At 48.0% G+C, this 27782-nt stretch overlaps 1 protein-coding gene across 2 annotated transcripts; it reads left to right on the top strand.

Moving 5' to 3' along the window:
- On the top strand, positions 1–27051 carry ATAT1 (alpha tubulin acetyltransferase 1). 2 transcript variants are annotated; one of them, XM_040442055.1, is made up of 13 exons: positions 1–199; positions 2102–2309; positions 5236–5296; positions 5441–5532; positions 7951–8011; positions 9758–9871; positions 10146–10247; positions 10758–10803; positions 17245–17316; positions 17428–17644; positions 24883–24980; positions 25899–25935; positions 26752–27051. In XM_040442055.1, exons 2-13 carry the CDS (start codon positions 2215–2217, stop codon positions 26960–26962), a joined length of 1206 nt encoding a protein of 401 aa, XP_040297989.1. In that variant the 5' UTR covers positions 1–199; positions 2102–2214; the 3' UTR covers positions 26963–27051. The 2 variants fall into 2 exon arrangements, with proteins under 2 accessions (XP_040297989.1, XP_040297990.1); XM_040442056.1 differs by lacking the exons at positions 24883–24980; positions 25899–25935.
- Positions 27052–27782: the final 731 nt, after the last annotated feature.

Here is a 27782-nt window from a genome sequence, read left to right as displayed (position 1 = left end):
GAAAGCGGTTGCCAGGTGGAAGCGGACTCGCCGTCTCTGATTGGAGGAAGCTGCGGTCACGTGGTCAGGCCCCTTCTCGCCTCTTTAGCTGGAGCCGGTTGTCTTTTGTCTCGGGGGCGCCCCATGTACGTGGTGGACAGGCTGACCGTATGGAAGATTAGCCGCCCCATGTGTTCACCGCCTCTATCCATACATAACGGTAAGTGTGCACTTACAGGTCTGTGGCTGTACATACCTGGAGTATGGCTAGTACACGCCCCTCCTTTGTAGTGGTCTTAAAGGGGTCTTCCAGCCATGTCATTTTTTATAGGTGAAGGATGTCTGATCACTCAGGGTCCTAGTGCTAGAACTGGGGCCCCTGACTACCCTGGCAGCACAGTCCTTGCTTGGAGGGGGTTTGAATGGATTGTTGGGGCGTCATGTAGAATCGTACATGTTGGTATCCACAGGGTTAAAAAAAAAAAAAAAAAAGCAATGCTCCACCATCTCCGCTGCCCCGATCCCCAGGAAATACCCAGTCGCCCAATCACTGGCTGAGGTGGTCACCGTCACGTGATTGGCTGAGCCGGCATTTCCTGTGTGTCTGACAAGCGGGAATCAGCAGAGACGGACAGAGCTCCTCTGCAATAACTGATTGGCGGGGGTGCGGGGTGTCGGACCCCTGTTGATCAAATATTGAAGGTCATGAATATTAATGGAGTGGACAATCCCTTTAAGGCTCCATTCACACGTCCGTGGTGTGTTGCGGATCCGCAACACACCCGCCCGGCACCCCTATAGAAATGCCTATTCTTGTCCGCAAGCTGCGGACAAGAATAGGACATGTTCTATCTTTTGCGGAGCTGCGGGACCCGAAGAACGGGGCCGCGCTCCGCAAATGCGGATGCGGACAGCACACTGTGTCCTGTCTGCATCCATTCTGTCCCCATAGAGAATGAATGGGTACGCACCCGTTCCGCAAAATTGCGGAAACGGATGCGGACCCATTTGCGGACGTGTGAATGGAGCCTTGGATGCGGACGCGTTCTTTTCAGTGGGTCCTCAAAAAAAGCGGACAGCGTACTGTGTGCTGTCAGCACCCGTATGTCCGTTCCGCAGCTCCGCAAAAAAGATAGAACATGCCCTATACTTGTCTATTTTTCAGACAGGAACAGGCATTGTTATAATGGATCCGCAAAAAAAGAAAACGGATGCAAAATGGACATTACGCGGATGTCATCCGTTTTTTTTTGCGAAGTGCAAAATACTTATGGTCGTGTGCATGAGCTCTAAGGGTGCATCCACACGACCATATTTATTTTGTGGACCGCAAAATGCAGATCCACAAAAAATACAGGTGACTTCCGTGTTGCATCCGTTTTTTTGAGGATACCTTGTAGCAATGCCTATTCCTGTCCGAAAAACGAACAAGTATAGGACGTTTTATCTTTTTTTTTTTTTGCAGGGCTACGGAATGGACATACGGATGTGGACGGCACACGATGTCCTGTTCGCATTTTTTGCAGACCCGTTGAAACGAATGGGTGCGAATCCTATCCGCAAAAAATGCGGAACGGATGCAGACCAAAAATACGGTCGCGTGACTGGGCCCTAAGGCCTTGTTCACATTCCTGTGTCCGTTTGACGTACGCTGCTCGGATGAATATGAGTTTCCAGAACATCTCCCATCAGTGGTCAGTGAAAAACCACTGACTGAACATGGACGCCATTCGTGTAGCGTCAGTGATTTTTCCCGGACCCAGATACTTCAGTGGTTGTGTTTTGACCGAAGTAGTTCATGTTTCTGTGGGTTTTTTCAGTGACCCCTGGCCTGGTGTGACCAGACACATTAAAATCAATGGGTACATGCGCTGTCCGTGGAAACAAACAACGCGCGACACCAATGCAGACTCAGCACCTTGGCCAGATCAAGGGTGGGTCCAGCCTGAGGTGCACCCGTCGCCCCGGGCCCCATAGCAGCTGCATTCAGTCCAGTTCTGAATTGACAGAAATGCTTTGATTATTTCTTCGGCGCTGTTCACATGGCGCTCGTGGATACGCGCACAGTTCCCTTGGGCTCCTGGAGAGCTGCATCCATCTATCTACTTCTTCTCTCTTACAGGTGGGCTCCGCTGCTTTCCATAAGAGGAGGCACTAGTGGGATATGACTCTAACTCCAGACCTATCTTCTGGGACTGAACTGTAGCGTCACCATTTCACATTCCCACAACCAAGATGGAGTTTGAATTTGACATACACAAGATCTTCCTGGAGCCAATCAGCAAGCTGGACAGCAGCCTGCTCCCACAACGGCGGCCTATTGTCTCCAAGTATGTAGGAGCACACCAGAAACTGACCGGTATCACTGTAGGGCTTCCTCGGGGGTGGGGCCTAGGAGCTCCTGGGCCATGTGACTACATGATTGACAACGGTGGACAATACGGCGTCACTGGCAGGTGTCTGTATGACCACTTGCGTCTTGAAGTCATGTAACGCTGATGGTCACAGCCCAGCTTCGGTTGCACTTCCAGGGCTGCATGGAAAATTTTCACTTTAGCATTAGGGTCTGAGGGTCTACACAGTCCTGACCACACTGACCGCCCCGGCTGTCAATGCTCCTCACAGTACAGACCAGACTGACCGCCTTGGGGACAATGCTCCTCGCAGTACACACTAGACTGACCGCCCCAGGGGACAATACTCCTCACACTACAGACCAGACTGACTGCCCCGAGGGACAATACTCCTCACAGTACAGACCAGACTGACAGCCCCGGCTGTCAATGCTCCTCACAGTACAGACCAGACTGACCGCCTTGGGGACAATGCTCCTCGCAGTACACACTAGATTGACCGCCCCAGGGGACAATACTCCTCACACTACAGACCAGACTGACTGCCCCGAGGGACAATACTCCTCACAGTCCAGAGCAAACTGACTGCCTCGAGGGACAATACTCCTCACTCTACAGACCAGACTGACCACCTCGGGGCACAATACTCCTCACAGTACAGACCAGACTTACCAACCCAGAGGACAATGCTCCTCACATTTCAGGCCAGACTGAGCGCCCTTGGACACAGTTCTCCTCACAGTCCAGACCAGGCTAACCTCCCCGAGGCACAATGCTCCCCACAGTCCAGACCAGACTGACCACCCCGGAGGGCAATGCTCCTCACAGACCAGACTAGACTGACCTTCCTGGGGGACAATACTTCTCACAGTAGAGGCCAGACTGACTGCACGGGGCAGGGCAATGACCCTCACAGTCCAGACTGAATGCCCCAGGGGACAATGCTCCCCACAGTCCAGACCATACTGGCCACCCCAGAGGACAATGCTCCTCACATTTCAGGCCAGACTGACCGCCCTGGAACACAATGATCCTCACAGTCCAGACAAAGCTAACCTCCCTGGGGGACAATCTTCCTCACAGTACAGACCAGACTGACTTCCCTGGGGGACAATACTCATCACGGTCCAGACCAGAATGACCACATCAGAGTACAATGCTCTTCACATTTCAGGCCAGATTGACCGCCCTGGGACACTACTCCTCACAGTCCAGACCAGACTGACCACCCCGGAGGACAATGCTCCTCACAGTCCAGACCACACTGACCGCCTGGGTGACAATGCTCCTCACAGTCCAAACCAGACTGACCACCCTGGGGGACAATGCTGCTCACAGTACAGACCAGACTGACCTTCTCAGGGGACAATGCTCCTCACAGTCCAGACCACACTGACCACCCGGGGGACAATGCTCCTCACAGTACAGACCAGACTGACCTTCTCAGGGGACAATGCTCCTCACAGTCCAGCCAGACCACACTGACTGCCCGGGGGACAATGCTCCTCACAGACCGTCTCGGGAGACAATGCTCCTCAGTATAGAAACCAGACTGACTGTCCTGGAGACAATCCTCCTCACAGACCAGACTGACCCATGGGGGACAGTGCTTCTCACAGTACAGACCTTGGATAACAACATAACATTTATTGTTCTTGTCTTCGAGGGGAGGGGGGGGGGGGGGAAGCGAGCGAGGCTCCATCATGAAGTACAGGTGTACCACACTATTATTGAGGGACTCATAAGAGCTTGAATATGATTGGTTGATAATATATCTTTCCTATGGTAGAGTTAGTAAAGGGCTTTTCCCATTCAGGACCCTCTATCAGCCATTGTGGCTAGAGAGCTTTAGGACCCAGCATGCATTACGCAAACAGCCCATTGATTTCAATGGAAAGTATGCCATACTTAATTTCACCTGTGGTGGCGCTGCAAGGAAAATAAATACTAATCACTGGGGCTCTTTAAATGCACAGGAAGCATCCACTGGTGACCTGTACAGGGCAGTACAGGAACATGTACTGGATGGAGACGTGATCTGGTTCTGTTATGGGGGTACTGTGGTAGGGAATTCTATGGGGTCACTGTGTTTTAGTCATGTTGGCCGGTGCTGTTATGTCGGTACCATGGCTGTCAACATAATTGCACGGTAAATTTTGGCTGGTACAGTAATATGTTCTCTTGGAATTGTAGTTAGCGCCGTCATTAGTGGGAGGGCCCAGGGGCTGGGGCTGTAATTAGTGGGAGGGCACCATGGGGCTGGCGCTGTAATTAGTGGGAGGGCACCATGGGGCTGGCGCTGTAATTAGTGGGAGGGCACCATGGGGCTGGGGCTGTAATTAGTGGGAGGGCACCATGGGGCTGGGGCTGTAATTAGTGGGAGGGCACCATGGGGCTGTAATTAGTGGGAGGGCACCATGGGGCTGGCGCTGTAATTAGTGGGAGGGCACCATGGGGCTGGCGCTGTAATTAGTGGGAGGGCACCATGGGGCTGGCGCTGTAATTAGTGGGAGGGCACCATGGAGCTGGTGCCGTCATTAGTGGGAGGGCACCATGGGGCTGGGGCTGTAATTAGTGGGAGGGCACCATGGGGCTGGTGCTGTAATCCGGGGGGCACAGAGTGGATCCAACACTCCCTGAATTTTATGGCGCATAACAGGCAGTATTTAGTGTTAGGAGCCGTCTAACAGAGATCGCCTTGACGTTCGGCAGACGGGCTCAGATGGTTTTGTACAAAATGCATTGGCCAAGCATCTCGCTTTATAAATAAGTGTAGTATTAGCACCATGATTTTTGTGACTATGGCATGGTTGTACTTTATCTGATTTGCCGGGTGCTGCTGCATTGTCTCTTTTTTCCCTCTGTATTGCGGTCACACATTTATTATGTTTTTGTCTTTCAGCTCTGAGGCCCAGAGACAAATCACAGCGGTCATAGATGAGATTGGGAAGGCGTCCGCGAAGGTAACGTATAATCTAGTGACCTCCCCTCCATGTGTGTGACCTGCCCCATAATAATCTGCACATTGTCCTTTTTGCCCCTTCCACTAGAGGGCGCGTATAGAAGCATGACGGTGCTCATGTCCGTATCTGCCTCTTTCGTTTCAGGCCCAGCGATTACCTGCTCCCATAACCAGCGCGTCTCGGATGAAAACAAATCAGCATCATCTCTACATCTTAAAGGACTGCGCCCCAAAAACGTGAGCGCCCCTGTGTTGTGTTCTGCCGTATCCAAGAGCAATTCTTCTTCGGGCACGCTTTAGTCAAGTTCCGCAAAATAATTAGTACCACACTATTCAGTCGGTCTGCGCTGTATGCGGCTGCGCGGCACCCGCGACTCCGAGCGTTCATTAATAATATACGGACTGGCTAAACCGTGTCGTCCTAACTAGTTTCATTAGAACCAATGTGGCTTGTGCAACCGAAGTGAGGCCGTGTCGCCATGTGGTCATACCCTTAAAGGGGTATTCCGGTTGTTTGTTTGAAGTTATCCCCTATCCACAGGATAAGGGATAACTATTAGATCAGTGGGGGGGTCGTACCGCTGGGGCCCTGTACCTCTCGCAGCCCCTGAAATGAATGCAGCAGCTGGTTGGGCGTGTGCGCCTCTCCATTCATTTCTATGACGGTTCCAGAGATGGCCGAGCGCAGAGCTCATCTATCTCCGGAACTACCACGCATGTCCGACCAGCCGCTCCATTCATTTCAGGGGGCTGCAAGAGGTACAGGGCCCCAGCGGTAGGACCCCCACTGATCTAATAGTTATCCCCGATCCTGTGGAACCGGAATACCCCTTTTAAGGCCCCATTCACACGTCCGCAATTTCGTTCCGCATTTTGCGGACCGAAATTGCGGACCCATTCATTTCCATGGGGCAGCACAATGTGCTGCCCGGATCTGGAATTGCGGATCTGCACTTCCGGGTCCGCAATTCCGTTCCCGAAAAAAAAAAATAGAACATGTCCTATTCTTGTATAGGCATATTCTATTAGTGCCGGCGATATGCGGATCCGCAAAATGCGGAACGCACATTGCCGCTGTCCATGTTTTGCGGATCCGCAAAACACACACGGATGTGTGAATGGACCATGACCACAAGGTGACGCAACTGACCAGCCGCTCTGTTCATTGCATGAGGTACAGTGCCCCCATTCTTGCAATCAGTGGGGGTCCCAGTGGTAGGACCCTCACCAATCTAATAGTTATCCCCTTTCCTCCGGTGGATAGCGAATACATTCAAACACCGGAATACCCCTTTAAGGTTGCATTTTCTTAGTACAGTATGGCTCCCCACTGGGGTTGTCGCCCAGCTTTTCTAATCTACAAAACTGGCATTTATGCTTAGTTACGTAGTGTTGCATACCCCAGCCTTCCGGGGGTTTTCCGGGAAAATTGATGACCTCACCTCCACTTAGGTTATCAGTATGTGATCGATCGGTGGGGGTCCAACTCCCAGCACCCCCCACCAATCAACTGTTGGAAGGGGCGGCAACGCTTATGCCAGCACTGCGCTCTCTTCTTCGGGCTTTGACGTCATGTCAGTTGGTCACATGGTATTTGTGCAAGTTAGTCTTATTTAAAGGGGTTGTTCCATGGTTGATGAAAAAAATGACACCATACAGTACATGACTATACCTTTCTAACAAAGCATGTCCTTTCTGCTGCAGCGGGGGGCATGTCCTTTCTGCTGCAGCGGGGGGGGGCATGTCCTTTCTGCTGCAGCGGGGGGCATGTCCTTTCTGCTGCAGCGGGGGGCATGTCCTGCCTGCTGCAGCGGGGGGCATGTCCTGCCTGCTGCAGCGGGGGGCATGTCCTGCCTGCTGCAGCGGGGGGCATGTCCTGCCTGCTGCAGCGGGGGGCATGTCCTGCCTGCTGCAGCGGGGGGCATGTCCTGTCTGCTGCTGCGGGGGGCATGTCCTGTCTGCTGCTGCGGGGGGCATGTCCTGTCTGCTGCTGCGGGGGGCATGTCCTGTCTGCTGCTGCGGGGGGCATGTCCTGTCTGCTGCAGCTTTCTCTCTCTCTGTAACTGTTACAGCTTCTAACAGAACATAAATTAAAAACTGAGCACGTGCGACCAGCTCAGTGAGACGGACAAAAAAAATAAGAAAAATAACAAACAGCAGGTGGCGCTGTACAGATACGTTTTTTATTAAGTAACTCTTTGGCTATACGAAATTATTAATGACATGCAACTACAAAAGTATTCAGATCCAGGGGCTGGTTAGAAAAATGTAGAATATGCTTTGCGACACAATGCCTATAAGTGAATGAGGTTGAGCTGCAATACCTAGTATCGCCACTGTACACTGTGTGGCGCTGTGCTTGGTATGCTGTGAAGAGGAGGTGGCTTCTTGAAACAGTTGATCATCGGGAATCAGACGGCAGCCACCAGTCGTCAATATAGAAGTCCTGGAAAACCACTATAACCTTGTGGGAACTGTAATGGTGGCCATATTCTCTGCACAACACCAAGGTTTTCTAGACTGAAGCTTAGAAATGTTTTTTTGTTTTTTTTAAGGGGCTTCTTTAATAATAGGTGTGCTTTTGTTCAGGTATTGTAACTTCTTGACACGTGGGCCCCTCAATCACTGTGACTTTCTACCCTGATCTTGTTTCAGGGCCGGCCGGGGAGTTGTGATCGGTTTCCTCAAGGTCGGATATAAGAAGTTATTTGTACTGGTAAGACCCGTAGACTAAAGGGGTTCTCTGCTTTGAACGATCCCTTGACAATAAGCTGCTGATCAGCTGTAATCTGTAGGGAAGCTTGGAAGTGTTCGTTTTCCCTGCAGCGCCACCACAGGGGAATTGAAGCATTACACAGTCTCCATTCATATCAGTGGGTTGTCTGTATTATGCAGAACAGGACAGGTCCTCCAGAGCGAGAGAACCTGTCGGTAACTGCTTTCCAAAAGTAAGGGTCCTGAACAGAGTATTTTAAAAAAGCAGTTAACCCCCTTAAAGGGGTGATCCCATGATTAATGTTAAAAATCAGACATCATATAAGACATGACAATTTCTTTCTAACAACGCTAGAACCAGCCCTGGACCTCACATGGATCCAGAGATCTCCTCGTTCAGGGGGCGGGGTGTCATTGCTCAGGGGGTGGGGTGTCCTTGCTCAGGGGTGTGTCCTTGCTCAGGGGTGTGTCCTTGCTCAGGGGGTGTGCTAACTGTCACCGGTTCTAACAGAAGATCAGGTTGTTGGCAGTTGAAAGATGGTGCTGAGCATGTGCTTCCATCTTGGTAAGGCGGACGGAAAAATATACGGAAAAGCACAACTAGCAGGTGGCGCTATATATATATATATAGAGATAGATAGATAGATAGATTTTGTTGAATAAGGTTCCATTCACACGTCCGCAGTGTATTGTGGATCCGCAATACACCCGGCCGGCACCACCCATAGAACTGCCTATTCTTGTCCACAATTGCGGACAAGAATAGGACATGTTCTATTTTTTTGATGAGCCGCGGCCCGGAAGATCGGGGCCGCGCTTCGGAAATGCAGATGCGGACAGCACACTGTGTGCTGTCCGCATCCATTCCTGCCCCATAGAGAATGAATGGGTCCGCACCCGTTCCCGATATTTGCGGACGTGTGAATGGACCCTAACTCGGTGGCTATACAAAATTTTTAATTACATGCAATTACAAAGTATGTTTATACATAAAAAAAACTTGATTTAAAGGAAATGTGTCATCAGAAAATGACTTTTTATGTTTAACTTTTTATTTTTATTTTTTAAAGGATTTTGGATGATCTTATTTTTAATGTACCAATGTCAATAACTATATTTTAAAGAAAAAACATAAAATCTTGCAGTTTTCGCACTGGCCACTAAGCCTAATATTAGGCGCCACTGGACAGATCACTTTACTTCAATTATCTGCTTATCTATCACTCTGATCCTGCCTGTAATGATACCACCTCTGTGTACAGATAAGACAAGATCCACCGTTCACAACAGCTTCTCTCTTCTTTCCTTGTACAATGACCTCTGCACAGGTCACAGAGCATGCCCAGAAAACTGTACCCTAGAAGTCACTGAGGTCCCCTCCCGACCACTGTGTCTATGGACCATGGGGCTGCCGTAAAGCAGTTTTCTAAATGCTCAGGCAAGATGGCCGCCACGATAATCCTGTTCAGAAGAAAAATAAAGAAATCTGCTATCAGAAAATAAAAAAACGGTTAGAATAAAGGATGTGTCACTATCTGGTTTTAACTGGCAGATAACTTTTTGGCGACACATTTTCTTATGGTCACTTTCACATTCCCTTTAAGTCCCAGAAGACCCCTTTAAAATGACAAAAGATGTCACCCAGCTCTCTGATTTGGGACACTTTTAGGCCCCCTCAGGATCTCAGCGTTGGTAATGGTGACATTGGGGGGAGACTTCTGTATATAACGCGATGCCTCCCTCTTAGGACCGCTCCGGATCCCATATAGAAGCAGAGCCGCTGTGTATTCTGGATTTCTACATTCATGAATCCCTCCAGCGTCACGGATTTGGGAAGGAAATATTCACCTTCATGCTCAGAGTAAGTGTCGTACACGGACCTCGCTATGTGTGGCGTGGATTGTATATTATCCTTGAAACATGGCAGCTTTCTTCTAAAAACAGCGCCACACCAGTCCACAGGTTGTCCGTGGTATTGCAGCTCAGCCACGTTCAGTTCCGTCTGCGATATCAGACTCAATCCGGCTGAGATGATGTTTGTGGTACAAAGCAGTCATCTTTTTCTCTTCCTGGACAGCCCCTTTTAATATTTCATGGATGCCTCTTGTCCCCCCTTGTGTTCCTTCTCCTTCCAGACTGAGCAGGTTGAGCCCCAGCATCTTGCCATTGACCGACCGTCTGAGAAGTTCCTTTCCTTCCTGCGGAAACATTACAACCTTCACTCCACTATCCCGCAGGTAAGAGATTCCCTCCATTCACCGCTATGGGATTTCCGAAAACAGCTGACTCGGCTCTCGGCTATTTCCAGAAGCAGTGAATGGAGAGCATGCCGCACGAGCGTGGTGTGCTGTCCATCACTTCGGGGGCGCCGTTCTGGAGATAGGTGGGAGTCTCCTGATACCTGCACCTATCTGACATTGATGGCATAGCCTAGCGTCATGCCGTCAATCAATTGCCAGATGGGACTAACTCTTTAATCCTTTTCCGACATGTGACGTAATAATATATCACATGTCAGGTCTTTAAAAATGTTTTGTACAGCAGGCACCTGCGTCTAATGTCCGCGACTGGCGGTAATGCCGATCGCGGACATTTAGGGTTCAGTCACTGGGGGCCCCAGGACCACCTAACCATGCCTTGATTGGGGTCCTGTCAGCCCTTTCAGTGTTTCTTAGTGGCCGAGGGGCTCAGTAGAGCGCCCCTTCTGGTTACTCTTGGATTTCATGTATATTTTCTCTTCTTTTCAGGTTAACAATTTTGTCGTCTTTGAAGGTTTTTTTAGAGACCGGAAAGGTAAGAGATCGATGGAAGAAAGAGCGCCACTCCATGGGCCGTGTCCGGTATTGCAGGTCATCCCATTCAAGTGAATGCTGCAACACCAGACACGGCCCTTGATCAACGTGTCAAAGCCACGCCAACTGCATCACGTTATCCTGCGCTGCGCCTCACCTTTTAATGGAGATCTGTGGGTCTCGTTCGGCTGAATGTAATGATACCTTCCACTTAGCGATCCGTTGATTCATTCTAGAAAACAAGGTACATTTAATCTATATGCAAATCGGCAGTTAAGTGCACCCCAGACGGACTCTGTGCACCCGTGCTCCACCTGCTTCCTCTACTAGCCCCTCCCCTCCAGGCGAGATGACTGCGCAGGAACCAGTAGAGGGAGGGACTGGCAGAAGAAAAGGTGCACAGCGTGTCTTGGGCCCGCCTTCGGTGCACTTAACTGCTCGTTTGCATATGGATTCAAAGTTTTTGTTTTTCCCCCAGAATGAAGCAATGGATCGCCAAGTGAAAGGTGAGCTAAACCTGGTGACACACTCCCTTTTGTCGGTGGGTAATAATTCAATTAAGAATTATTAATTATGGTCATAAAAATAATTAATCATAAAAAAATTTAATTTATAAAATTTGTCATAAATTCTTAAAATCATGACCTGGTGAATTGTAGACAACCTAATTGATACAATTCACATCTGAGTCCGACTATTTCCTCAGATAAATAAGTTCTTTTTGACGTGAGATGACGTTAATGATAAAGTGTAGGTCTGTATTATACAATAATACACAGGTATTATAAAAATATGCAGATTTATTGGTTACAAGGTTATAAACATATATAAGTAAATAAACATAAAGATACATGCAAATGAATATATATAGCGTTAATATAAAGCATTACAAGCTTAACAATACATGTGAGTGGAAATAACTCGTCACATTATAACAAAGCTATTATTAGGTTAGGATATCAAAATAGGAACATAAGTTATATACATTACTTCTGTTCAGAGAAAACCTCATGATATCAGGATGGGCATGTCTAATCCTAGACATCAATATAGAATGCTAAATACATTCTGCCCCCCTCTAACCAACTACACGTCACATGACTTCAAGATGGGCAAATCCATCCAAGGATATAACTTTGGTAAGAATATTAAGACAAATAACAGGGATCTAGGATCTTAAATGGAAAGGATTTGAAACAAATCTTCCTTGTGGGAATCCATCACTTAGCTTGGCGAAGAATGTTCTATCCATATATATATATAAAAGCAATCATTTAATGCTTTGCTAGATTATGAGTCTAGATTCTTCTGCAGGTAGAATGAAGCCTCACAATATCCTAAGACTACATCTCAATATGGAGATGATCAATTTATTTAATTATTTATTTATTCGCCAATCTAGATGGTATTATTTCACCCACACTATCAAATTAGTCTTAATAAAATGAAATATCATTTTCTGTGTCTCTTACCAAGTCCTAGCAGGAATCTCACTTCTGCTCCTAGGAAAGCTGGGTGGTCCATCATAGCGCATCTCATTATGGCTTCCATCTTGATAGACCTCAACTTCTCCTCCACTAGCTAGCTTTCTTTTCTCTTGCTAGCTCCTTTCTCTTGATCGCCTCTTTTCCTTGATCGCCTCCTGCTACTCCGCACACGAATAATTATTTCCCCCCTTATCTAAGAATCATCCCCTTTAGATTAGGGATTCCCAATCAGGTAGGGTGGGTGTATTCGCATGCTAATAACCTCATGACGTTATTTCAACTCCTAATATGGCATAGGACAAATAATGAAATAATATAATGTTGCCCATCTGACTCCAGATGGCACTGCGGTACTGTAGGTGAATATAACAACTTTTTAAGCATTAAAATTAAATATCTAATAATACTTTCACAGGACCTTTTGACCTACCTTACCATAAATTATTGAGGAAGGTCTTTTCCTTACACTTTTAATTACCTATATCCTGGATTTGTCGGTTGACTGTCTTCTCTTATCTTTTTGAAATATGGGTTGACTTGATGAAAATTTTATGTAGCGGCTTTGATGCTGGGCATCGGAACTTGTACATTTAATTTATGTACTCCCATGAATAACTATTGTTTTGAAATCCAATTAACTTAAACTTACTGAGTTGTTTCTGTACCTTCTAAATGGTAAATACATAGTATGACATATATATAAATCGATACATTGTTACACATAGATAACACATTATATGAATTATTGATTAACATATGTTGTAAACTAAATATACCATACAAAGATATATATATATAATATAATTATGTATATATAAATTGAAGCTCATACAGCAGGTGTGCTCCAAGGACATGAGTCCTTATCAAGTAACCACGTCCCCTCCAGACAGACATGTTTCAGGGAGTTGGCTTACTCCTTAACAGATGGTCTCATATCTTTAGCACTAACTTTTTAAATACAATGTTCATCTATGTTCCCAATTATTATTTTTATTTTTTTATAAACTGAACTTGCCATGAACTCATCTTGGCTTTTTCAGCCACATAACAAAACTTTGGTTCAGGCTGAATCTTATTCTTAAAGGCAATGAGATGAGCATTCATTTTGATTATAATGTCATTAGATAATATTGTATACGTATGAAAATGCCCAACACTTTAAGGCACAATGCTGTGACACTGCAGGTACCGCCTAGAGCAGGGATGGCCAACCTGCGGCTCTCCAGCTGTTGCAAAACTACAACTCCCAGCATGCCCAGGCTGCCTACTGCAGGACATGGTGTGAATTGTAGTTTTACAACAGCTGGAGAGCCACAGGTTGGCCATCCCTTCTGTAGGCATTCTGGGCATACTGGGAGTTGTAGTTTTGCAACAGCTGGAGAGCCGCAGGTTGGTCATCCCTGCCCTAGAGACATGGGCCGTCTGAAGGGGAACATGCTCCGCTTACATTTTAGCCTATGAGCCAGTGGCTGCAGCCCAGAAGATAGTGTGCCACGTACGCTAAGGTTTGCTATCCTTGAGTCGTACAGTGGAGCCCAGATTCCTCCGAAGGTTTCCACGTTCCGAACGCTTTACTGAAAACTAATTGGTCTACAAGAAGACCCACCCTCCACTTCCCCTGATATCAGAAGAAATGTGGGGGGGGGGGGGAAATGGACAACGTGGATGTAAAACTCCTCTAATCATATTGCGTTCTCCCAGGATAAGTGGCCTCAGAGACCTCTAGCGTCCACTTATCCCACACTCGCCATAGAACGAGCATCTTTGTTTGGAGGACAAAGTGAGATTTAGGCCTCTTTCACACGGGTGAGAATTCCGCGCGGGTGCCATGCGCGAGGTGAACGCATGGCACCCGCACTGAATCCGGACCCATTCACTTCTATGGGGCTGTGCACACGAGCGGTGATTTTCACGCATCACTTGTGCATTGCGGGAAAATCAGAGCATGCTCTATATTGTGCGTTTTTCACGTAACGCAGGCCTCATAGAAATGAATGGGGCTGCGTGAGAAACGCAAGCAAGTGCGGATGCGGTGCGATTTTTCAGGCATGGTTGCTAGGAGACGATCGGGATGGGGACCCGATCTTTATTATTTTCCCTTATAGCATGGTTATAAGGGAAAATAATAGCATTCCTAATACAGAATGCATAGTACAATAGGGCTGGAGGGGTTAAAAATAATAAACAAATTTAACTCACCCCATCCACTTGATCGCGTAGCGGATCTCCTCTTCTTTCTACTTTTTTCAGGACCTGGGTAAAGGACCTGTGGTGACGTCACTGCGCTCATCACATGGTCCATCACCATGGTGATGGACCATGTGATGAGCGTAGTGACATTATCAAAGGTCCTTTAGCCAGGTCCTGAAGAAAGAAGAGGAGATGGGGTGAGTTAAATTTTGTTATTTTTAACCCCTCAATGGACATTTTACTTCTTATTCTTACTTATTAAGAATGCTATTATTTTCCCTCATAACCATGTTATAATGGAAAATAATAAAATCTACAGAACACCGATCCCAAACCCGAACTTCTGTGAAGAAGTTTGGGTTTGGGTACCAAGCATGCAGATTTTTCTCACGTGTGTGCAAAACGCATTAAGACGCTTAGCACTCGCTTTTTTTCTCGCAACGCACCCGCATCTTGTCCGGCCCTCACAAGCGACGCCCGTGTGAAAGAGGCCTTTTTTTTTTTTTTGTGTCATTTATTATTTCACATTGAAGCCGGTGCAGACTTCTGTCAATGGAGTGACATCCTGAGGATAGGCTGTCCCTTAAAAAACCCTGGACCACCCCTCATAAGTCTTCAGACTATTGCGATTGTTATCTAAGTTTGCATTTTTTTAGTGTAATGTGTGGCCAAGAAAATGTATTTTCCACGAAATAATCTCCTAAATAATGCAGACGTTTTGTAATCTCATTAAGAGATTAATATTCCATGGGGGAGATTTAGGCATGAATTATGGTGAATCTGTTGCTCTTCCGGAGGCCGCACCTCTCCCACCACACCCCCGCCCGCTTTTAAAAAGTGACTAGAAAGGCGCCAAAAAGTCACGATCAAAGGGTTAAAATGCAGCTAAGGCCCTGCTTCAGGGCTGCGCTGGATATCCGTGCAGGGCTTCTTCTTCAAGAAGGTCCCTTAAGTCCGCAGTTTTTGGTTCGGATTTGCCGAAGATCTCGCCCTTCATTGGAAGAGGGTGAAATCCGCAGCTAAAACCACAAACATAATTGACATTCTGCGCGTGCAGGCCATAAAAAGGCAAATCATCAGTCATTAAAGGGTTATTCCGGTTGGTTAAAGTTTTATCCCCTATCCACAGGTGGGGGACCCCTACCAATCACAAGAACGGGTTCACCGTACCCCCTGAACGGAACGGAGCGCTCCTGTCGCGCGTGCACGTGGCTGCTTTTTTAATTTCTATGGGAGTTCCAGAGATAGCAGAGTACAGCGCTCACCTAGCTCCGGAATGCCCATAGAAAGCAATGGAGCGGCCGCACATATGCCGATCCGTTCATTTCAGCGGGGCTTAAGGGGGTTCTCGTGATCAGTGGGGGTCCCGCCGATCTAATAGTTAACCCCTATCTGGTGGATAGGGGATAACTTCAACCAACCGGAATACCCCTTTAAGGGTATGACCAGCCGCTCTGTTCATTGCAGGGGGTACAGGGCCCCCATTCTTGCAATTGGTGTCATTCTTTTTTATATTTTTTTTGTACTGTGTAGGGCCAGTGACACTGACCATTTTTGTAATATACTTTCATTACTGAAATCGTACATTTCTATGAGAAAAATAGCTCTAAAGTGGCCCACTTTGAGCCTCAGTAACGCTCCTCTGTCTTCTGTTTACAGTCAGTGTTGAACGCGTCTCCACAGTTATGTAAACAGAAGACAGAGGAGCGTTACTGAGGCTCAAAATGGGCCACTTTAGAGCTATTTTTCTCATAGAAATGTACGATTTCAGTAATGAAAGTATATTACAAAAATGGTCAGTATCACTGCCCCTACACATTACAAAAATAAAAAAAAGATTGACCGTTACACTTTTTAATTTAAGGACCCCATCCGGTCTTGTATGTACGTTTCTGGATTCCAGCCGCCATTCTCCAGGCAGATAATGTTGCAGATTTTACTTCTCGTCCCACTCATGACCCGGTCTCTTTATAACCTTCCAATCCCTCACTCCATGCAGCTGACGCTACTGTTCACAGGGACCCCGACGATCGTCCTGCTAATTGGACAGTAAGGCAAACGAGCAGCCCCACCCCAAACCCCCAGATTTTTCTATTCTGTGCACCTTACCCCCTTGATTCCTTTTGTTGTTCTTTTCTGTAATGGTTATCATTTTCTTTAGCTGTGGGGGTCATTATCACATTAATCCTTTCCACAGGATTTTGTCACATTACCAGTTAAAACCAGAGAAACCAGTAGCATAAATAATTCCGGGGTGTATCTCCCCAGTAGGATAATTACCCATACACTAATTTTGGAGGTTGCCGCCACCAGGGGGTGAACCGTAGTTGGATTATTAGATGCTGTTATACACATTGCCCCCTAGTGGTACCAATATATATTGCAGCACCATCCAAATCATTTATGCTGCTGGTTAGTAGGTCTGTCTGTCTCAGGGTTTTCTCCGTAATGAAATGGGCCTCATTTAACAAAACGAAGATGAAATCTGGCCTTACTGTGCTTAGCCATTCGGTGATGGGTTGCTATGGGCAACAAGGCCAATTTTTTGGACCGTTTTGATAAATGAGGCCCAGTTTTGCTCAAATGAACCTGTACATCTGTTCCCTGCCTTTCCCTAGAGTGGACTCACGCAGTGTCCATCTCTCTCCCCCTGATATAGATTTTCCTGCCCCTAGCATAGCACCCCGGAGCATGAGCGGGACCCCCAAACGTGCGGGGCCCCCCTATCACAGACAGGAAGTCTCATAATGTTTTTTTTTTTTCAGCCCCTGGAAGGAAAATGCCTCCCAAGCGAGCGGAAGGAGAGATCAAGCCGTACTCCCTGTCTGAGAGAGACTGTAAGGACTGGGGAATGGATGGGTCCTGGTTTCTGTGTCCCCGGGATTGGGGAGGGGGGACTTTGAAGTCAGTTCTTGGGACTAAGCTGATTAATTTTCTTTCCCTCCAAGTTTTGAAACATGAGGAAGGCCTTCCTTGGCCCTTCAGCCAGGCGCAGTCATCTCTTAGCCGTGCCAGCAGTCTTGGTTCTTCTCCCACGCGGGCCTGCTCCAGACACATTCCTGGAGAAGAGGACTTTGTGAAGTCGCTCAGAACTTGTAGACCTCACTCCCTCCAGAGAGCGGCCAGCGGTGAACAGGAGGATCCTTCCCAGAGGAGAAGGACCAGGTAATGGGGTTTAGGTGACGGCTCGTACTGGTAGAGCGCTCCGATATCGGCGCGTGTGATACCACGGGGGGCATGTCTGAGCTCTCTACAGAAGAAGGAGCTGTAGACCAGGTTGTCGGGATGTTGTGTGTGTGCCTGCGGACGCTTGCAATGTCTTACAGTCCTCCCAGGTAAGAGAGTTGATCGGACACTTGTTGAGCACAACTGGATCCACATCTAGATTGGCCAACCTCCCAACCGCCGTACAACATGCATCCTCAGCTCGGTCACATGTGCATGTCTGGGCGAGGGCAATAAGCCGCTGCCAGACAACCTCTGTTGGCGGCTTATCTCTTGTGGGACCCCATTGGCATCCAACATGCCCAACCCTTCTTTCTCTGACACCTGTGAAGTACGATCACTCCCGTACACCAGTCCTGCCAAAATGGCGGCCGGTATAAACTTGTGTAAAGCAAGAAGGGTCTGTCCTGCTTTCATCCTCTTGTATAACCTATGTAGCCACCACTTGGAGATCCAGTTGTGCCGACGGTGGAGTGAGAGGGCGCAAGTGATGCAAGTGTAACACTGGCAGATCTCCAGGTTTCCTTCTGTCTGTCACTATAGATCTTTTCTTCTTCTTGTCTCTCCTTCCTTTCCTCTATCTTCCCTGCCTTTCCTCTCTTCAGCTCCCTCAGCCGTCCTCAGAGCATTCACCATTAACCCGATCTTTTATACAATCCGATCTCCATCGCCGTCGTATGTCCGTCCCCCCCCCCCCACCCTCCTCCTGCATCATTCCCCATAGACCTGCACAGTACCAGTGACTGTGGCGTTAATGAGTATTTCCTTATTGGAAATTGGTTTCCTCGAGAAATTTATTTTATTTCCTACGATTCCCGTCTGAGGTTCACAATGGATTTTAAATTTTTTCACTTGGGGAACAAGGGGGGGAAAAAAAACGCAATGACGTCGCAGAACTTTGTAGAAATTGTCGAAAGAGTCGGACAGGCTGCTTCAGTCATATAGAGGAGCCAATGTCGTGAGGTCAGTCCATGGGGTCATTGCCTGAAAATGGTGAGGAAATGAGCCCGTCGTGATCCTATGGCAGGACGTGTCTCCGGTCGGTCCCATAACGTATATGCAAGTAGATTTCACATACATTTTCTAATGGAAAATTGTCCAGTTAGAAAACCACTGCGTTGCTGACTTCCGTAACTGGTGGGTATTAAAGGGGTTGTCTACGCTAAAACAAACCCAGAGGGGTCTCTTCTGTTCAGAGCAGTTACATAGAGCATCTCTCGTCCTGTCTGGCGTTACGCAGACAACCTATTGATTTGAATGGAAACCCTGTAATTCTTCATTTCCCCTCTGGGGGCGCTGCAGGAGAATTGAGCAGTTACTGCCAGGTTTCCCCATAGATTACGGCTGATCGCCGGGGGTCCCAGTAGGCGGAAGACTGAGTATTGCCAAGGAGCTGTCATACTGTATCCGAGCAGCAGGGAAGGTGCCGGCGGCATACACTGCCGTGTACAGAGCACAATAGCCATTCGGAGCATGCAGTCAGCGTTGTCCACCACACGGTGGCGCCATAGTTCTCATACTACAGGCAGATAGTTTTTTTTTTTTATTTCATATTTAGAAGTTAATCTGTCGTGTCCTGAAGTGATGTCCTGGTGAAGTGAATAAATATTATTATTTTTATTTTTTAGATTATTTTTAACATTTTTATATTATTTTATTGTCCCGAACCCATCCATCCAACTTACTATTTAGGAAATGACCTGGCTATTGGTGTGCTTGAGGGCTCTTTTTGCTTAGGAGGGGACGGCGGTCGGGGTTAATGATGTGTTACCCCTCATGTCTCGTATTATTTATTATAAAGTACCATTACGTGGTCTGTGCTGTACAGGTGATAAAGGTATCCATACAGAATATAAAAAGAAAACTAGCACAATTTGCATGGATTCAGCGACGGACAGATACAGAGGGGGAGAGGACCATAAGAGCTTACAATCTACAAGCGAGAGGGGAAGGACACAGAAGCTGCTCGTCTGGATGTGCGGTGGCAGCAGGGGCATTGCGGGTGACAGGCTTTCCTGGGTTCTCAGGTTGCTTTTGAAGGTTTTAAAGTTGGGGGAGAGTCTGATGTTCTGGGGTAGTAGGGGAGAGACACGTGAGAAATCGAGACCATAGACGACCGTGTGAGACGCAGAGGAGAGCAAAGAAGGAGGTCTTGTGAGGATCAGAGACTATGTGTGAGGAGGGCAGTAATGACGTACAAACACTAAGATGTGGTTATGCCGGACAAGAAATTCCCCCCCCCCAAAAAAATAAAGTTTATTAGAGGGGTTGTCCAGGATTTTACGATTGATGGCCTTTCCTCCAGATAGGCCATCAGTATTAGATCGGCAGGTAAGCAACACTCCGCACCCCCGCCGATCAGCTGCTCTGCGGAGGCGCTAGAGCATCAGCGCTGCAGTAACCAGCTCCCTGCACTACACCATGGACAGCGCTGTGGAGTTACGGCAGCAGAGCTATCCTGAAAGAGCTGATCGGCGACGGGGTCAGGTCAGACCAGGATAGGCCATCAATAGTAAAATCCCTGTTAAGCCAGTACTGCTCTGCTCTACTCTGCACTGACGAGGGGCAATCACCCCGATACAGCTGTCTGCAGATGAGCTGCTGGCTTATTTAATATCCGAGTCATGTCTCAAGGCCTAACATTGACTTATAGCAGGCATGCTCAACCTGCAGCCCTCCAGCTGTTGGAAAAATACAACTCCCAGCATGCCTGAACAGCCTACAGCTGGAGGGCCGCAGGTTGGGCATGCCTGACTTATAGGATAGCTGCCGTACATCTGGTGGCGTTAGAGGCAGAGCTTGTCTAGAGCTCATTTGCATCGCTTTCTTCACAGAATTCCAGAGGAGCATGTATGGCCTATAAGTCTCCTCACGCCGATTTAAATGGGTTGTCTCATCTCAGAAAATGGGAGCATATCGCTAGGCTATGCCCCCATTGTCTTATAGGTGCAGGTCCCATATTGGAAACGGAGCCCCGCAACGTTGTGGCTGAAGGACTCCGGTCCGGCCACCACCAAGCGCCCTCCCCATAGAAGTGAATGGGAGCGCACCGCGCTTGACCGGCCACCACTCCAATACACTTCTATGGGCCCGACGGAAACGGCTGAGCCAGCACCTGGCTATTTTCAACGGCCCCATAGACGGTTGATGGAGGGCGGCTGCGCATGCGCTCTCCGCCACTTTCGGGGCTGCATTCTCGATATAGGGGGTGGGACTCGCACCTATCGGACAATGGGGGCTTATCCTAGTGATATGCCCCCATCGGCTTGTCGGGTATGGCTCTCTCCCCAAGGAGAGGTAGTAACCCCCCAAATAGTAAGATCCTGGAATGCTCCTTTTAAGGATCTCATTAAAATAAAAATAAAAAATCCTTTACAGAAAAATAGATTATAGGACAAAAAAAAAAAAATCCAGAAACTCTATGAAAGAGACAAGACGAGCCAGAAAGAAGCAAAATGGAGCCCCATGGACCGGTGTCAGAGCATGAAAGATGTGTATCATGGAGCGTCTAAAATCCGTAATGTCCTATCCTGAGGATAAACTATCAGAAATCCCGGAAAACCCCTTTAATAACCTATATTTTTTAATTTGAAGAGTTTCTTCTCCTGCCTGACCACAGGTCGCTGCTTGCCGGGGTATATGCTGAAATGGACTGTTGTCCGTCCTGGTCATTAATTGGTATTCTAATATAGAAATGACTTCCCTCCTACACCGGGGGTCGGAGATCCACAATAAGGGCTAATTATTTTGCACTTTCAGAGAATACTTTATATTCTCCAGAGATTTTCGTAACTTGGGCCATGAGGGGGATGAGAACCTTGCTTTATAGACCCGCGTCTCCGCAGCGTTACACTTTGCCAGCATCTGCACAGTAAGACGTCTCTACTGGGTCAGACCCCCACTAGGGGGCTGTATACTGGGCTCCTCACACATGTCCTTTCCAGCTTGATGCCATCCATTGGGAGCTATAGTCTCTGCCAGTGAGGATCTGAAGATGGCAAGGAGCGTGGGGACTGTGCCCCTGGGAGCTACCCGCCAATCTGTCCACGCCAGGTCTCCAACCTTCTGCAGAACTACATTTCCCAGCAAGCCCTGACAGTATTGTTGTGTGTGTGCAGTACTCGTGTAGAACAGCTTATTTTTATAGCCACTAGGTGTCGCCGTTGGCTCATCCCACCACCATTGACAAGCAGTGACCCCCCCCCCCCCCCCCCCCCCCCCCCCCCCCCCCCCGTCCTCTCAGCTGTAAGAATGTGTTGGGGTTTTTTATGTTATTTTAACCATTTTATACACGCGCGCGCTAAATGACTGGTGGGCACAGTTTGGCGGTTCATATTCTACTTGATTGGATCAATAAAGAAGACAAATGATGAAGAGATCTGTGTAGTGCTCGGTGTTTTTTCCGTAATCGTCATGCACAAAGTTACACGGAAAGCTGGCCTTGTGGGGGTGTCTGGGTGAGGCCGCCAGAAAATAAATGGCGGAGGGCGAGGCTCCACTTTCAGAGTTAATGTGAGTAGGTATCTTAAAGGAGTATTTCAGGTCTACTGTATTGACTCCGACTCCCAGCACCCCCGCGGATCAGCCACAGCCCGCCAAGCACAGCGCCGTCCATTGTATAGTGGCCGTGCCTGGTATCGCAGCTCAGGTCCATTCACTTCTTTGGGGCTGAGCTGTGTGAAGGTGACATCACTGGCCTAGGAAGTGACCACAGCGCTCACAGGAGTGTCACAACCTCTTCAAACAGCTCATCTTCAGGGGTGCAGGGTGTCGGACCCCCGTCAATCTGAATTTGATATCCTATCCTGAAGATAGGCCACCGATATCAGAATGTAGGCAAAAAGCCCTTTTAAAGAGCATATATCAGCAGAACCAACCCTATTGCATCAGACCTTCCTCATGGTAGGGCTGAACCTGCTGTCTTGCGAAAATCGGTTGTGGCGTTCCCAAGGGAAAAAAAGACTTTTATTCTTTATGCAAATGAGGGCTTGAACGTGGGTGTGGCCAGCACTGGAAAACGGAGGCCCCACCCTTCAGTGTACTGAAGACCTGATTTGCATAAAAAGTTTTTTTTCCCCTCAGGAACGTCCCAACCGACAAGACAGGATCAACCCTATCGGCGGTGTAAATGGTAGGGTTGATTCTGCTGATGGGTGCTCTTTAAATGGTATGTACACCTTTGCAACAATTTTTACTTCCCCCAATAAAAAATGTAATAAAAATAAAGCAACTTTGCAAATAGTCCTGAGTCAACGTGTCTCACCGCCTCGTGTATACAGGTCCTGTAAGGGATTGTGTGACTCCATGGTGCAGAATACAAGCAGACCCCGTGTAGTAGAAGACGACTGCAGGATCAGGGTTTGTTTGTAACGTAACCATGGAGACTCATAGGTCTGCCTAGGAGCTGTGTACACAAAATGGACATTTCTAATTGATGAATTGCTTCATTTTTTTTATCTTTGCCTTTGGCGGGGGGGTCATCTACATACAATTTTAACGGATTGTAAGACGGCTCAGATGGACAGCAGCTTCACATCGCTCAGTGGAGCCTGATATGTATCTATGTCATAGTGGAAGTGACCGTCAGACCAACCCCAGGTCCCATTTTTGGGTCACTTTTCCCCAGCAGGAATATTCTCTGACTGCTTTCCTCCTGGAAGTTGAGCCGTTCTATTAAATTATAATGGACAATTCCTCGAAATGAAATTCCCTAATGTAATGTTTAAAGGGGAACTCCCAGACATGTAACAGAGAAGGGCCCTTTGATATTCTGTAGCTAAATCTCCCAACCCTGGACAAGACCCATAACCTGTAGTTCTAAACTGCAGGCATTGATGCCCTAGGGCTTTGTCCAGGATTTCACAAGTAATGGTCTATCCTTAGACCACAAATAGCTGACTGGCGGTGGTCCGACACCCTGCCCCCCGCCGATCAGTTGTTTTACAGTAGCTCAGGTGCCAGAATTACACAGCTGCGCCCATTGTGTAGCGGATGGAGTTGGTTAGCGCAGAGTTGATCCCATTCATTTCAATGTGAACAGCGCTGCAGTTACCAACTCCGTCCAGTACACAGTAGATGGAGCTTTGTAGTTCTGGCACCGGAGCTACTGCAAAACAACTGATCGGCGGGGGGCAGGGAGTCAGACCACCGCCAGTCAGATATTTCTAGTCTATCCTAAGGAAAGACCATTACTTGTAAAATACCAGACAACCCATATAATCATTTGACTAATTTGCTGATATAGCAGGTTACATATCTGGTAACGGGGAAGTTTGGGCTTCACCCCTTAAAGGTGACCTAAACAGTCTGGTGCCTGGAAGGACTGTACTTTAAAAATCTGTAGCTCAGTAAATTTTATTTTAAAAACTTATTACACTTTGTAATACTTACTCACCTTATTCACCTCCTGATCTCTTCATGGCTGCACTATTGTGCTTATTCTGGGGCTGCGCTGTTGTGCTTATTCTGGGGCTGCGCTGTTGTGCTTGCTCTGGGGGTTGCACTATTGTGCTTGCTCTGGGGGTTGCACTATTGTGCTTGCTCTGGGGCCTGCGCTGTTGTGCTTGCTCTGGGGCCTGCGCTGTTGTGCTTGCTCTGCGGCCTGCGCTGTTGTGCTTGCTCTGGGGCCTGCGCTGTTGTGCTTGCTCTGGGGCCTGCGCTGTTGTGCTTGCTCTGGGGCCTGCGCTGTTGTGCTTGCTCTGGGGCCTGCGCTGTTGTGCTTGCTCTGGGGCCTGCGCTGTTGTGCTTGCCCTGGGGCTTGCGCTGTTGGGCTTGCGCTGTTGTGCTTGCTCTGTCTTAAGCTAAGTCCTCTGCATGCACATCCACTCTTCTAAATGTGTTCCAATCAAGGCAGGTCATGTGACAGGATGTTTGCCTGTTGAGGTTGCTATGGCAATCCCAGAGCAAGCGCAAGTACATCAATATCATTATTTTTAGTGTAATCAAAGGTACAGAACCCACTTTACATCCGTTTCCTATGGGAAAGAGCAATTTCCCAGAATCCCTTGCTGCTGTCTGCCCGTTTTTGTGAATGTTGAGTATGTGACTATGTTTATCGATGTCTCTTCGTCCTCTGCTCTCCATGCATTTCACGTCGCTCCGCTTTCATTTCCCGCCACTTCACCCTCTCCTGCTCAATCCCTCCCCTGCCCCTCTGTCTCTGTCGCTTTGTCTCTCAGCGATATGAACCTCTCCCGCGGACTCATGGCTCAGAGGAACTGCTACAGCCGCCACACGTGTCCCTCTCCTCCGCTTCTGAAAAGGGCGCCACCTACAGGTAGGTGCAGCTTCATACTATACACCTCCACACATATACAAATGATGACAGAATTCCCAAAATGACCTCTGAGCCCCGACAAGCCTGGTGAGCCTCCTGCCGCAGGTGGGTCGGGGGACCCCTTTTCTTTTCAGGGGTGAGGCCTTCATCTGGGAATATCCCTTAAATCATTGTATAATGAAAATTTCTGCAACTCTGTACTATTCCTGGCCTTGAAGTTCACCAATTTCCTCAAAAATTTCCATTTCTCTGCTTGCTGTCACTGAATGGACACAACAGCAACAGAGATCTGATACTTCTCACAGCTGAGGGTTTGCTACTGTTGAATCCAGCCTAGACAATCCTCCGTGAGATTAACTGCCTGATTACATTTTACCTCCACTGATACATAGTAACAAACTGTCAGCGCAGGACAGTAATCTGTGCTTACCTGACATAGGATTGTCTGAAGCGAACCCTCTGCTGTGACAAGTATTGTTTTTAAATTCCTGCACTTTATACTTCTACCTCTAGGTGGCACTGTCATACATTATCACATGTGCCCAAATCAAACCATTCTTCAACAGCACTCCATGTGGTCAGCCATGGTACTGCAAGTAAATTTTTCTCTCACTAACATTAAAGAATTACAATGACCCGATGTCGTAGTGTTAGATGATATAGTGACAGATATTTATTGGCGTCACAATCATTTTAAGCTTTTCTCTGCTGTGTCCAATATTTCCTGTAATGGAAATCTCTGCAGAACCAAAGGGTTTCAGGGGCTCACTGCCTTGTGGCCCCTGCACTTCTCAGTATATGGGCCCTTCGTTGCTGTCATTTTACGGCACATAGGATGACCGCCTGCTTTCCTCTATGTCCTTTGTGTTCAGAGGTGATTTGACTCGTATATTCTATATTTCTATCCTCTTCCTCCAGTGGACACTAAAGAAGAGCAAAAAGAAGCAGGAGAAAGGTGAGAGTCACTCGATATAATACACCTTATTGGGGCGGGGGGGGGGGGGGCAGACTTGTTTTTCCCACCCTAAGTAAACCACGGCACTGCTCCGGTGCCTGGCACTGAAAAAGTAAATGATTAAAATTCTGTTTACCTGTTGCCACCAGTAGGGGGAGCTCACTGCATGAAGTTTAGTACAGCTCTGGATAAGTCATATGGAGTAAGCTCCCTCTAGTGGTGGTTGCAGGTAGTCAGAGTTAGTTGCAAGATTTAAAGGGATTCTCCAGGAAAAATCAGTTTTTTGCAGCCTGCCTCTCCAAACTGAAGGTTCATACTTGTCTGCACCCCGCCACTCCTGTCCGCCACGCTGCCAAAGCTGTGTCCATGTTCCAGTTCCTGCTGTGTTGACATTTGACATCACGTACAATGACTGGCTTCAGCTGTAATTTGCTATTTTTGGCCACGTCACTGCTGAAGCCAGTTGGCTGCAGAGGTTCCCGGAGAACCCCTTTAAACTGATCTCTGATCCACAAATTAGGCGATAAGTGTCTGATCCTTGAGGGTTTGACTGTGTTACCCCCACCAATCCGGGGAAAGGGGGGGGAAGTGATCCCCTATTTGGATGCTCGACCGTCGCTCTGTTCAACTGATAGGACTACTGGAGGTGGCCGAGGGCTGTATTTGTCTTCTGTTCGGAAGCCCACTTTAAGTGGAGCATGGTCAGTGCCATCCCGTTCAAACGGGGGACACTGTAAACAGCCCCCCCCAGTATTACACGTGTAAAGGCTTTGCCCCTTCCCTGTTTTATGACGGTCTGTAATCGCCTCTCTGCAGGGGTCACAGAGGAGCGACTGGAGACGACCTCGTAACCAGGAATAATCAGCCAGACAAAGCAGTAAAAAGTCCAATAAAAGTCCTGGAGCAGACTCAACCCTACAGCCCCGATGACTTCAAGGAGAAACCATCATGGACTGTGCTGGGGACAGTCATGAACGCACAGTGGGTGAAGCGGAAGCAGGAGATGCGGGGAACACGCCCATGGTGACAGAGGGCACCCCGGAGGATAAAACGTGGCACGGACACTTTTATTATAAATTCATATTTTATAGCAGAATAAACCATTTTTTTATCATTTTCATAATCTGTACTGTATGTGTCATTGGTCCAGGGATTTCTCCATAATTGTGAGCTCCCCCTAGTGGTGACTGCAGGCAGCCAGAAGGTTATGATTTAAAGGGGTTGGCCCATTGTTTGACTCGCGCCTATCCCAGTGATTTGCCATCAATGTCCAAGATGGGAATACCCCTTTTAAAGAGCATCTGTCATCAGCATCAACCCTGTTCAGCCAGGCATAAAGCCTGCTAGGGTTGATCCTGATGAGTAAAAACGAATCCTTATTTCTGTCTGTCCACTTTCTCATTCCTGATTTGTCACTTTTTACCGGTATGTAAATTAGGTCTTCGGTGCCCCTTGAAGCACCTCTTGCCGCTCCCCCCTTGATTGACTGGACCAGGCTCCTCACTTGGTTCTATGAACTCGGGCCTCTGCCGCGGTCTACAGTACTGACGCATGAAAACTGCGCGTGCACCAATGACATCATCCGATCCAAATGAACTCCGAGCCTCTTCTTCCAGGTGGAGGATGACATTGTCGGCGCATGCGCAGTTGTCATCTGCGCTGCTGGGAAAGCAGAGGCCAGATGCACTGCGAATGCACCAATAGTGTAGAGTGCGGCGCAGGCGCGAATATACAGAGCCAAGCGTATGCCTGGTCTGGTCAATCAACATGGGCAAGAGGTGCGGGTCGGAGGCGCTCTGGTTGTTTACATATTGGTAAAAAGTGACATATCTGGAACGGGGAAAAAG

The sequence above is a fragment of the Bufo bufo genome, chromosome 8 (assembly GCF_905171765.1).
Source record: "Bufo bufo chromosome 8, aBufBuf1.1, whole genome shotgun sequence".
In the NCBI taxonomy this organism is placed as follows: domain Eukaryota; kingdom Metazoa; phylum Chordata; class Amphibia; order Anura; family Bufonidae; genus Bufo; species Bufo bufo.
The sequence above is the reverse complement of the archived record's forward strand: the minus strand, read 5'-3'. Positions and strand labels throughout refer to the sequence as shown.